Consider the following 11,415-nt stretch of genomic DNA (forward strand, 5'->3'; position numbering starts at 1 on the left):
AGTGAGTGTGAGTGAAAGCAGGCCCACATCAGCGAGAGCTGCCAAAATAATTAGCCTGCTTTAACAAAAATTGTTTTTCTCAAAAAAACATGCTGCGGAGACATGGAGCAGAGCTTCTGCATATTGCATTACTTTTTTGTCACGCCTATTTTGACTACTAAATTGAGCGTTGCGTGACGACGCTAATTAGTGGCTTCGTAGGAGACTAATATTACTAGCGCTTTACATGTACAAAGAAAAGACTCACCTCTTAGTAAGAGGAGTTTTAATTCCTGTCTAGCCCAGGTATGTATTATTTTAATATCAAACAACCTAAGTTACCCATAATTAAAATTTGATTACAGCTTTTTCGGTGAGCATTTTTGAAAAACCAAGCTACGCTAATCAATCCATGGAAAAGTAACCCGTCCAAACCGTACGTGCTAACTATCCTAAGTAACTATGCCGAAGTCCATTGTTTTCTATCCTGAAGAACTATTCAGCACTAGTTAACGGTACTTTACGGTACTTCGTATATTTATTTTGTGTGTAAAGTGCTATCAAAACCTCAGCTTTCCCAGACGCTGAGAACTTCAACTTAGGTATAAAGCAAAACTTTGGGCGACAGTAGAGTGAAGGCATTTAACCCGTGAAAAAATTAAATGTATAATTAAAATGTCAGTCAACGCGTAATAGTCAAATGGACACCAAAGAAAACAATGGAATTAGGGTCTAGTAAAGTGTATTAGTTTAATATCTATTTCACGGGTTTAGTGACTTCACTCTATCTATATAAAGTACGTAAAGTGATCTTTTTTTTAAAAAAGTCGAAGTGATGGACGTAATGTTCACCGAAAGCTTCGAAGACTGAATAAGTGACTGTAGAAGTGATCGATAAAATTCAGATAAACCTAAAGGCAAGCTTTATGAATAACGTATTTGCATATAATGATCTAAACTTCTATGACCTTAGCGGTTAGGTAATAAGTACAATTTAAAGTTTTATGGGGAGAGGGCTGGTGCTTTTTTTGTTCCCGGTCAGGTCATCTACTATACTCAATTAGGACTGACTAGTACTTACCAGAGGGGTAGTATCCCCGTGGGAGCCGGGGGGTACTCCCATATATGGACTATACGGGGATGATCCGCTGATCAGGGTATGGTTTTTCGAGCTTCTTATCATAAACAGGGTTTTTTATTTTCACTCAAATTCCAAGTTCTCCCCGAGTTTCCTGTCATACAGGGATTCTGCTTTCGTATTGGCCAAAACTGGTTATTATGGTCGTAAAAAACGATACGCGAGATGACATGATGATTGAAACAGGAACTCAGTACAATTAATTATATCTTTTATCATAAACAGGGTCCACAAATTTGAGTTTTTTTGTCATAAACAGGGTACCCCTTTCAGAACCCCAGCGGAACACCCCTACCCAAATTCTGGCGGAGTACCCCCCCCCCCCCCCCCCCGGGTATTATCTAACTAATATCAAAGAGTTATTTCTTTCTTATTACCCTTCTGGAAGCAAGCGCTATTCATTCCCTCAAACCTCCCTCAGACAATAACAAGCAATTATAATTACCATGGCAACCAAAGTTGTCTATCGCGGTGATGGCGATGCTCCTGGCTCAGATGAAGACACTAAAGCCATGCAACACGCAATAGAAGAAGAGATAGCCCTCAAGAGGTTACTGGGTATTCCTGGTGCTTCGTCTATGGTAGCAGGAATCATGATTGGTTCGGGGATCTTCGTGTCAGCGCGTTGGGTTCTAGTATACAGTGGGTCGGTTGGTTTGGCGTTCTTTGTATGGCTTTTATGTGCTGTGGTGTCCTTCATCGGAGGATTGTGTTGGGTAGAGCTGGGATTAACCTTTCCCAAGTGTGGTGGTAAGTTTTGAGTCGGAATAAATTTCGTACACTATTTACAATAATAAAATGGCTTTGCACACGGCACACTGAACGAAATCGGTGACATCTGTTGATAATATCACGCAATGGGAATCGATAAGACAAAGATTTTCTCTGACATCTAGGATCGAATCTAGAGGAATAGCTTCAAATAAAGCTTTCAAGTAAGCCTAAACGAAACCATGGGTAAGTTTACGCTATTGAAATACTTTGGTTGGCATTTACTTTCCAGGGGAATACATACTTATTAAGGAGACGATTGGTTCAGTACCCGCCTTCTCTATCGTTTGGCTCAAGATCATCATTGTCTATCCTTCCTCGTCTGCCATTGGTCTGCTCACGTTTGCTTCGTACTTACTAGAACCATTCTTTCCCGGCTGTGCAAAACGAGAGGACCTGGTACCAGTAGTAAAGCTGATAGCAGCCTGGTCTATGTGTGAGTTGAAATTTAATTCTACTTGTGGGAGACTGTTATTTGGATTTTTTGACGATTATAATTAAGAAATGCTTTTTTCATTGTTTGTTTTTTAAACTGTTCATGATTCATAGTTTACTTACAGCGCGAAATCTCACAACTTGCTGCCGCGACAAAGGTTTTAACAGAAGGCGTTTCCCCCACATCTCATTAGCATGTGCCCTTGAAAACTTTTTGTTTCTCGACAGTGTCATGGAAACACTTTGAGCGACAAGTTTTACGATTTTGCGCGGGTGATCGGGAAAGGCTCTAAGCAACGTAAATCCAAATGCCAACACGAGCACTGATAGCAATATTCACTAGTAATAATATGCTAGGAAAATGGACACGCATGCGCAGTAAAATTAGCGATTGAAATAGCCTTCCAATTGTCTTGCACTCACATTTTTACACGTTAGAAATGCAAACGCATTATCAAGGAAATATATTTTTTACCATTTGTTCACTTTTAACAGGTACCATCTGTCTGCTCAACTGTTTAAGCGTAAAGTGGGCAGCTCGTGTTCAGATAGTCTTCACAGCTGGTAAATTCTTTGCTCTTGCGTTTCTGATAGCGACGGGGTTTTATAGTCTTGGTCAAGGTCAGTAGATATATACACTGGTGAATACTATATACACTAGCGTAGGGGGGGCGTGCCCACCAAAAGCCGGTTTGCTCTCGGCACCAAACTTTAATTTATTCATACGGGATTCCTGTGGATTTGGCGGGAAAATGGTACATTGCCACCTTATGATCAAGAATCAAGACCTCGCTACGCGCCTGCACTGAATTCCACCTTTCGTTTCCAGGCCACACATCAAGCTTCAAGGACTCGTTCAAAGACACCACGACTCAGATAGGAATGGTTGGACTTGCTTTTCAGAGTGGACTCTGGGCTTTCGAAGGATGGTATTTTTAGATATTCTTTTTCAGCTTATTATTGGGCGAAAGATATCATCTTTATGTTTAAAACACGTACGCAGTCCATACGAGTGTTATTGCTTACCTAGTATAGTTGCCTTCCATCATTCACGAATATTATGGAAAATAATTTTATTTGACAATTTCTAAAGCAAATATCCCATTCATTATTGGCGTCAGGGTGTGCATGCTTTCACAATCCATTTCTCGTGCTAGGTATCCAGCCAGAAAATAAACAAACATATTAAGTTCAGTAGCTGTTGCTATGTTATAGAAGCGATGGTCATAGTAAGCTTTGCGTATGTCCGATTTTGCAGGATGCACTCCATTGGCGGATCCACGATTTTTCAAAGGGGGGTTCCGTTTCTTAAACTGTGTATAATTCTCTTTTGTTTAGTCGATGTCTGACAAAAAAATTGGCTCTAATCACCTAATTTACTATCTAGTAACGGAACTTAAAGGTAAATTAAACATTACTATAACAGCAAATATTTATCATTTCGTGTTCAACATAATCCTTGTGGATACTTTTAAGCAAAATTTATATAAGACATATTTCTATTACCTAAAAGATCAAACCTTCAAGGGGGGTTCCGTGGAACCCTTCGAACCCCCCCTGGATCCGCCACTGCACTTGGAGGCTGTTTAATCACGAAAGAAGCTAGTCTCTCTAGGCTAAGCCTCGTGCAATTCTTACGCTTCTTTTCGTCTTTATAAACAACCTCCTTCGTGCATCAAGAACTGGACGTACGCTCGATAATCTTTGACCTTTAATATCTCTATTTTTTTACAATAACTTACAAATTTCTCGCGCGCTGATTGGTTATTTTTTATCATCAATAAGAGAACAGACAGATAAGCTGACGTCAACGAGCGCGCGCTCTTTCCGTTGGTGGTTTTATTGATCACTAAAACTGAGAAGTTTTTATTGTTTTTGTTATTGCAAAAAAAAAAAAACAACAAAAAACAAGCAAACAAACAAACAAACAAACAAAAATATACATCAGTTTTTTATGTGTCTGTCTATTTGTTAGACTGACGTTGCGGACGTTAGTAGTCAGCGAATAAAAAAATAGAACAGATTTAGATTAATTGTAAGTTATCTTTGAAACTTTTCAGGGATTCTTTAAATGACGTTACTGAGGAAGTAAAGAATCCAAAGAGGTAAAAACGTTTATGCATCACTCGTCTACAGTAGTAAAAACAAAAAGGAAACACTCCTTTATAACTCATTTGATTTGGGGTGGAGGAAGAAGCTCCATATCAGTATCCCTACCTTTGAGAGGGAGGTTGAGCACTAACAAGAGAATATAAAGTATTTAATATTCTCTTGGCACTACTTATTTGTATAACACCGCTGGGGACGGATTAGGGTTGTTTAAATTGTTTTAAGCAGATCATATCATCACGTCTATTTCGACTTCTCTGTTTTGTGCAGCTTTAGCTCTAGGTACTCATAATAGGGAGCACTGATAGTCTGAGGGGATATAAAGGTTGCACCTTCGAGAGCTCCTGCCTTGGGAGAATATGGACTACTTGGACGATACGACGGCCATCTCTTGCCAGGCCGGACAAAACAAAACAATGATAACGGAAAGTATGTAGATTTTCGTGTGTTTGTCTTTCTTTTTTGGGTAAAGGTGATCGATCGATGTGTATTCTCTTATGATGAACTGTTAATATCAATCGTTGTCATTACTATAACAAAGCTTTACTTGCCCCCTGGCGAGACGCCCCATGCCGGATGCCTTGCGATCCAAGATGGCCGCCGTTTCGTCGAAGTAGTCCACTTACCAGCCCCTCACCTCGTCACGGAAGTAAAATAAATTACCTTGACCTTGACCTTCTTACCATCATTTGGACAGAAACATGCCATGGTCAGTTCTCGGTAGCGTTTTCCTGGTAACCTGTTGTTATTTTCTGGTTAATGTGGGATACTTGGCTGTTTTGACTCCACAAGAATTGAAGGAATCCCCAGCAACTGCAGTGGTGAGTTCGATACTTGTTACTACATTACAACAAGGTTATTGACTCTTGAAGCGCAATAAGATGACCCACACAGAATGAAGTTGACATCAGTGGGAGGGGGGTGACAGCAGAGGCAATCCCCCTTTTCAAGTCAGGGGATTCAAGCATTCTTTTCTTTTCATTTTACTTTTTTTTTTTTTTTTTTGGTCAAAAATATGCCCTGTACGCCGGAAATAGCATTTCTGGAAACCATCGTCTCGACGAGAGATAGATAATCTCTCAGGAGAGAAACAGTGTCAAAACGAAATTCTTAGAGACAATTAATGAAGACAATGAGATCAATTCATAACAAAAAGATTCCACTAAACACCTGCGCGAATTTTGAACAGTTGAAATCAATACCTGGAAAAAATATACAACAATGCCAGATCCTGAAGAAGACCAAAGAAGTATAACATACTTTCTTTACAGTCTGTAGCTCAACGAGTTTACGGTCCAATGATGGCTCGTATTTTACCTCTCTTCGTCGCCGCTTCTGTTTTTGGTTCTGAGAACGGATCTCTCTTCTCGTATGGAAGGTATGATTTAACAGATCAAAAACAGGGAATGTTGGGATGTGGGGATGTTGGGAGAACACTCGAGAATCTGGAAACCACTCCGCTACGCGTCGTGGTTTCCTACGCTCCTCTCGTGTTCTCTCAACATCCCGCGTGTTTTGATCAGAGTATCAAACACAGAAAACTGTTTTTGATTTGTTTCATAAAATAACCAAACTCGCGAAAAGATCGAAAAAAAAGCAAATTTAAGTAAATTCTCCCTACATGCCGTCTTATTCAAACCGACCAATGAGCGCGCGCGATAGATTAAAATCTGACAGTTGCAATACTCGCGCGCGCTAAGATGACGATAGCGTGTTTTGATACTCTCATCAAACATGGTTTTCGTCCTATCATACGCGCGTAGTATCCCAATTATATTATAAACAATAATAAATAGGAAGAAGGAAGACAAATTTTGTATTCTGAAAGTCAGGAAAAAAGTCTGTCAATTAATCACGCTATATCATCACGTGATGGCAGCCATGAAAGGAACAATGGAATCTGGTCTAATCTGATTTAAACTGATTTACATGAGAAAGAATTCAGTCTCCCAGTGGGAAAAGACTATTGTGCCTCCTGTCATAGCTGCCATCACGTGATGGTGCAAAGCCTTTATCGTAAGGCAATAGGTCTAAAAATTGACCTTGTAATGTCCTCTATGCAATCGATAGAAATTATTCTTGCGATGAAAAAAGGAATGACGTTATCGTGAAATTTTAATTGACATCATCATAAAATTTTATTGACGTCATCGTGAAATTTTATCGACGTCATCGTGAAATTTTATTGACGTCATTGTGAAATTTTCTGGACCTTTTATTGAAGCGAAGATGATTGAACAAAAGGCCTTGCACCCGAAAAAGAAGTCCAAAAATCTCAACCAAAGTTTATGTTATAAATAGCTTTCAGTACCGCGTTATAAACGATATATAAACGATCAAATTAGCCTGCGTAACGCCCATCCCTCCCCCCCCCCCCCCCCCCTCCAAATTTGAGCCGCTACACTGTCTACGATCAAATGTGCTCAATGTTTAGTGTGAAATGTGTGCGCCCGTCCGCCATCTTGGTGCACCTCCGTGGTACACCAAGATGGCGGCCAAGGATGAAAAATCACGCTCAATATTGTAAATGCCTTATTTTCTCAATAGAAATATGCACACATTTCACACTAATCATTGAGCACATTTGATCGTAGCCTGCGTGGCGGCACAAATTGGGGGGGAGTGGGAAGGGGTGGGCGCTACGCAGGCGCTAATGTGATCGTTTATACATAGGAGATTGAGGATTTCTTCAAATAGCACTTTCTCAGTTTTTTCCTTACTTTCGAAACTTTGATAAATTTTTCAGAATTTAAGTCACAAACGGCTAGATCTCGCTCGATATTCTTTTAATCTACATATTTACGTCCTGACCATATTCTTAATACATTAAATAATTGTATTTAATAATATACTTGATTTTTCTTGTTTTGACTACACATGCGCATGCGTGGCGCTCATTTGTATGTCATTTGCATATCAAATTTCTTCACTTTATCGCATTTTCCCCTTTTTATTTTCTCATTTAATAAAAAAACTCCTACTACGAACTCGATTTAAAAAATATGACAAAGTTAGATCCAATTTGGATTTTTATCCCAAATTTGTGCGTAAAGTCAAGTCTTGCATTGGTTTTCGAAGCATCCCACATGTGAAAGCAATGATCATAGACTCTTAACCTTCAGCGACAAAGGGCACAATTCGGTCTGCTGGTCATAGCAAGGGGTTAATCATATATGGTCTAGGGGCCGACTAACCTCTCCCTTAGGCTTCGGCCGAGCTTCCTGATCAGTCTGTAAATTCTCGGATAGCGGTGTCGGGGCCGAAATCCCCGGCGTAGCCGTAAATGCTTTGCGCTGCCATACGACGGTTCAGCATTCGATGTCTGGAAGTATGGTCCTTAATAATCAATAAGTAAGGATAAAATGACAAAAGAAAAACTTCCTAGCAGATGACTTAATTTCTTAACAAACTTCTGATTTCATGTTGGAATACGAAAAGCCATGACTGTCTTTAATAGCTATTGTTTCAGAACTAACCTGGACACTCACAAAAGCGCGCGCCTTACATCCATGCACCACCTAAATGGGGAAAAAACCATCAAAGACAATCTATCCAAGCAGTATTCAATGGCATGGAATTTCATAAATTAGACATTTAATTACCAAATTGGCTTGAATGACCACGACACAGTGGATCCAAGTCTAGGTTGAGCTTGATAAATACAGTAAATGTATAAACAAATCAAGTTCAACCTCGGCTTAGAACCATTGGGTCTATTGGTACTCGCTGCCGGCTCTCTATTACGGGAAGTATTATAATTCTTTGGGTGCATGTGACGTCATAGCCGCCATCTTGGTTGACGATAACAAAGCATTCCTCATTAGATTCACTGTTTAGTTCAACCAACATGGCGTCGGTTTCATCTCGAGGGATTTTGGGTCATGTGGTAACACAGTTTATATTCATCACTTGCAGGGTAATGTTTTCTGCAGCCCGAGAGGGTCATCTACCAAGCTTCATGGCCATGATTCACAGAACACAAAGAACGCCTATTTCAGCAATGCTGTTCAGGGTACGTTATAATTTTAATTTATATGAAGAAAATTAAAGATTGCATTCGCCAAGTCCTCCATAACTAAACACCGAGCAAGTTTTTTATTTGGTTCATAAAATACAAAGCAATTAAAATAGCAGTTGGATATGAAAGACGACATGGAAATCACTCGTGTTTGTTGTGTTAGATGGCAAGTAACATAGAGGTGCTTTCATTGTTATTTATATCGCAAGGTATGGTATTTACAACCGAGTTTGTGGAAGAAAGCTAAGCCAATTCAAGTATATTCATAATTTCGGCTTATATCTGATGCAGGTGTTTTATTTCAGACCATATTCGCCTGTATGTTGCTGATTCCTGACAAGAGTACAATACAGAGTTTGATTAGTTTGTACAGTACCGCCGAATGGCTGACTTACACGGTGACTGTAGTTGGTCTGCTCTGGACGAGGTACAAAAGACCTGAGCTTCCAAGACCTTTTAAAGTAAGAAGTTCGTGCATGGCTTCAATCTAGAAGATATAACTAGCTAAAAACTATTGTGAGCTGCGTCGGTGTTTCAAATGAAACAGTAATGATGAAAAGGTAAATTATACACCGTGAAAAGATGAAAAAACTTACTGACGTTTAGGACGCTAGTCCTTCGTTTTTTTTTCATCTTTTCACGGCGTATAATTTACCTTTTTATCATTACTGGCTTCAATCTAGTTCAAAGTTCAGACTCAGATAATAGCGAACTAGTCACCTTTGCAGCAGTTTTCTCAGTGGAATTAAAATCTTGTCCCACAAACAACTGCACAGCATTTGTTTAAAAGAGTACTAACAAGAATAACGAGGCATTTATTTTCTCAGGACATGAAACAGTTTGAAGCAACATTAGGATTGATTTTACGCGATCAGAATTTTAAAGTCTGAGACATTCTAGATAATTTGTTGAGCTTGTGGGACATAGCAACGGTAACTAAAGGGAGTTGGAACTATGAATGTCTAGCTCATTCCGGACCAATCTCGTACCCAGAGCCTGCGTTTTTTCTGGCCTGCGGTGAAGAACGAGGGCTCTGGCATAATCCATTTTTTGAGACCAGGATTTCTTGGACTTCCGGTATAACAGCGCACGCGTTCAAAGACTTGCCAAAAATCAAAAAATATTTTTTTGAAGAAACGCAGGCTCTGGGTACGAGATTGATTCCGGACCGAAAACTTTTTCTTATATTTTCGAGACGAAATTTTTTGTGGCATTGTCGTTTCAAAAATAAGGTTTCTGATTGGCTAAGTGAGTACAATGTATAACAATGCTAATTATTAATGAACCAAACTTTGCCGCAGTCTTGTCAACAATGCATCGCTGTTACTACCAAATTCATCATATTTTCTCCATTTCAGTTCTGTTTATTTTAACTTTGGTGATTTATATATTCCTCGTTACAGCTTCCAATCTTCATTCCTGTGTTGTTCTTACTCATTTCACTATACCTAACCATCTCACCGTTCATCAAGAAGCCACTGGAATCTTTCATTTCGCTGTTTCTTGTCCTGACTGGGATTCCTGTGTATTTATTCTTTATACACTTTAAATGTACACCTAAAGTTGTCGCCGCTTTCTTGGGTAAGTGTATAAAATTAAGATTCTAGTTGGGATGGAACTTAATCATGGGGCAGCCATCATTATTCCCATTTGAATGCAAAACGATTTCTCCTCACAACTGTCGTGCGCAACATGCTTATGACACGAACCAGCTGAGCGGTAAATTCTGTTGAATCACAGCGCGTTTAGCGCTTTTGCCGCCGGCCCTCATTCCTAGGCTACTGTAATCCAACTTTTGCTTAATTTTCTGTTTTCTTTTGACTAAAACATAATATACGTGCCTACAAGAAGCCGAAAATTGAAAGGAAAAAAGTCCACTTTAACGTCCTTTAGTTTTAATCATTTTTTAAATTTTCAGACTGGATTGCTGTCAAGACCCAACAAGTTCTTAATGTCAGATATCCCACAACTGTAGTCGAAATTGGATCTTAGGTTTTTTATGTAGTTTTTATGTACCTTAGATTGTAAACACATAATAAAGATAGAGATATAATACACTTTCATAAATATGTACAGACAATGGGTAGACGCGTCTGCAAATTTCTGCAAATGACGAAACTTATGTTATACCCATGGACTGTTGATGTCGTAAAACAACTACTTTCGTAACGTTTTTAGTTTTTGAGTTATGAATTATTTTATTCAAAGCTTGGCCGCCATTCTTCTTTAGAAAGCTTGCCAAGGTGGCAATATTCAATCTCTCGGAAACGATCCCAATGGAGTAGTATAGGGAATGGGGGTTCCAGCGCAATCTCGACACGGGCAAGACCCGCGTCAAAAATCCACCTACGGACGACCCCCACTCCAAGTGTGGTTGAGGGCAACAGCGCACTTAAATATGTTAGTCTATATATGGAGTGCGAAGAATGTAAGAGAACTTTTAAGAAAGAAGCGGATTTGAAAAAGCATTTGAAAATGAAGACGAAGTGTATGAGCAGTTATGATTGTGGATGTGGTAAGAAGTTTGAGACTAAGGTTAAATTGTTTTGGCATTGTCAGGACTGTGAGTACGACTACGACGACCTAAAAAGTGCTTGGTATTAGGTATAAAATATTTCCTATTATATAGATGGAATCCCAAAGCAACTTCAGCACGGTGTCAATACCCGGTAACGGTGAGATTGACGTTAGACAGTTTTGGCGTCAGTCAGAAAGGAAGGTTAAAAGGACTCTCCGAAAAGGTATAGAAGAATTAGGAGCCCTGAAAGCGAGCATAATGGTAGAAGTAAGTTTGTCAAAAGACGAGGTAATGACGACAGCAATGTTGCGATCAAAGTCGTTAGTGATATTAGAATCCACGAATCTGGATAGGTCACTCAGTGAAGCCTTAGAAGCAATAATGGAGTCGCTGTCTAACTACACGAAAGAAGGATCGGGTTGGACAGTAGAGGAGGTTGAAGGAATA

General features: G+C 39.5%; 1 protein-coding gene across 3 annotated transcripts; it reads left to right on the top strand.

The window, feature by feature from the left end:
* Positions 1–183: 183 nt before the first annotated feature.
* On the top strand, positions 184–10,623 carry LOC116303063 (large neutral amino acids transporter small subunit 2). 3 transcript variants are annotated; one of them, XM_031712511.2, is made up of 12 exons: positions 184–285; positions 1,506–1,867; positions 2,121–2,324; positions 2,819–2,944; positions 3,153–3,252; positions 4,384–4,428; positions 5,130–5,253; positions 5,704–5,810; positions 8,348–8,444; positions 8,756–8,911; positions 9,854–10,031; positions 10,369–10,623. In XM_031712511.2, exons 2-12 carry the CDS (start codon positions 1,564–1,566, stop codon positions 10,440–10,442), a joined length of 1,515 nt encoding a protein of 504 aa, XP_031568371.2. In that variant the 5' UTR covers positions 184–285; positions 1,506–1,563; the 3' UTR covers positions 10,443–10,623. The 3 variants fall into 3 exon arrangements, with proteins under 3 accessions (XP_031568371.2, XP_031568373.2, XP_031568374.2); XM_031712513.2 differs by having other exon boundaries at positions 1,539–1,867; XM_031712514.2 differs by having other exon boundaries at positions 1,577–1,867.
* Positions 10,624–11,415: the final 792 nt, after the last annotated feature.

The sequence above is a fragment of the Actinia tenebrosa genome, unplaced genomic scaffold (genome assembly GCF_029948245.1).
Source record: "Actinia tenebrosa isolate PJP-AT-01 unplaced genomic scaffold, QUT_ActTen_1.0 PGA_scaffold2__45_contigs__length_23673736, whole genome shotgun sequence".
Taxonomy (NCBI): domain Eukaryota; kingdom Metazoa; phylum Cnidaria; class Anthozoa; order Actiniaria; family Actiniidae; genus Actinia; species Actinia tenebrosa.

What these genes read in the sequence shown, in the direction of transcription:
- LOC116303063 (XM_031712511.2), top strand. Translation starts at nt 1,564, where the DNA reads ATGGCAACCAAAGTTGTCTATCGCGGTGATGGCGATGCTCCTGGCTCA. An exon ending in TCTCTCTTCTCGTATGGAAG is followed by an intron (nt 5,811 to 8,347) that starts GTATGATTTAAC and finishes CATCACTTGCAG; the next exon opens with GGTAATGTTTTCTGCAGCCC. An exon ending in TTTCAGCAATGCTGTTCAGG is followed by an intron (nt 8,445 to 8,755) that starts GTACGTTATAAT and finishes GTTTTATTTCAG; the next exon opens with ACCATATTCGCCTGTATGTT.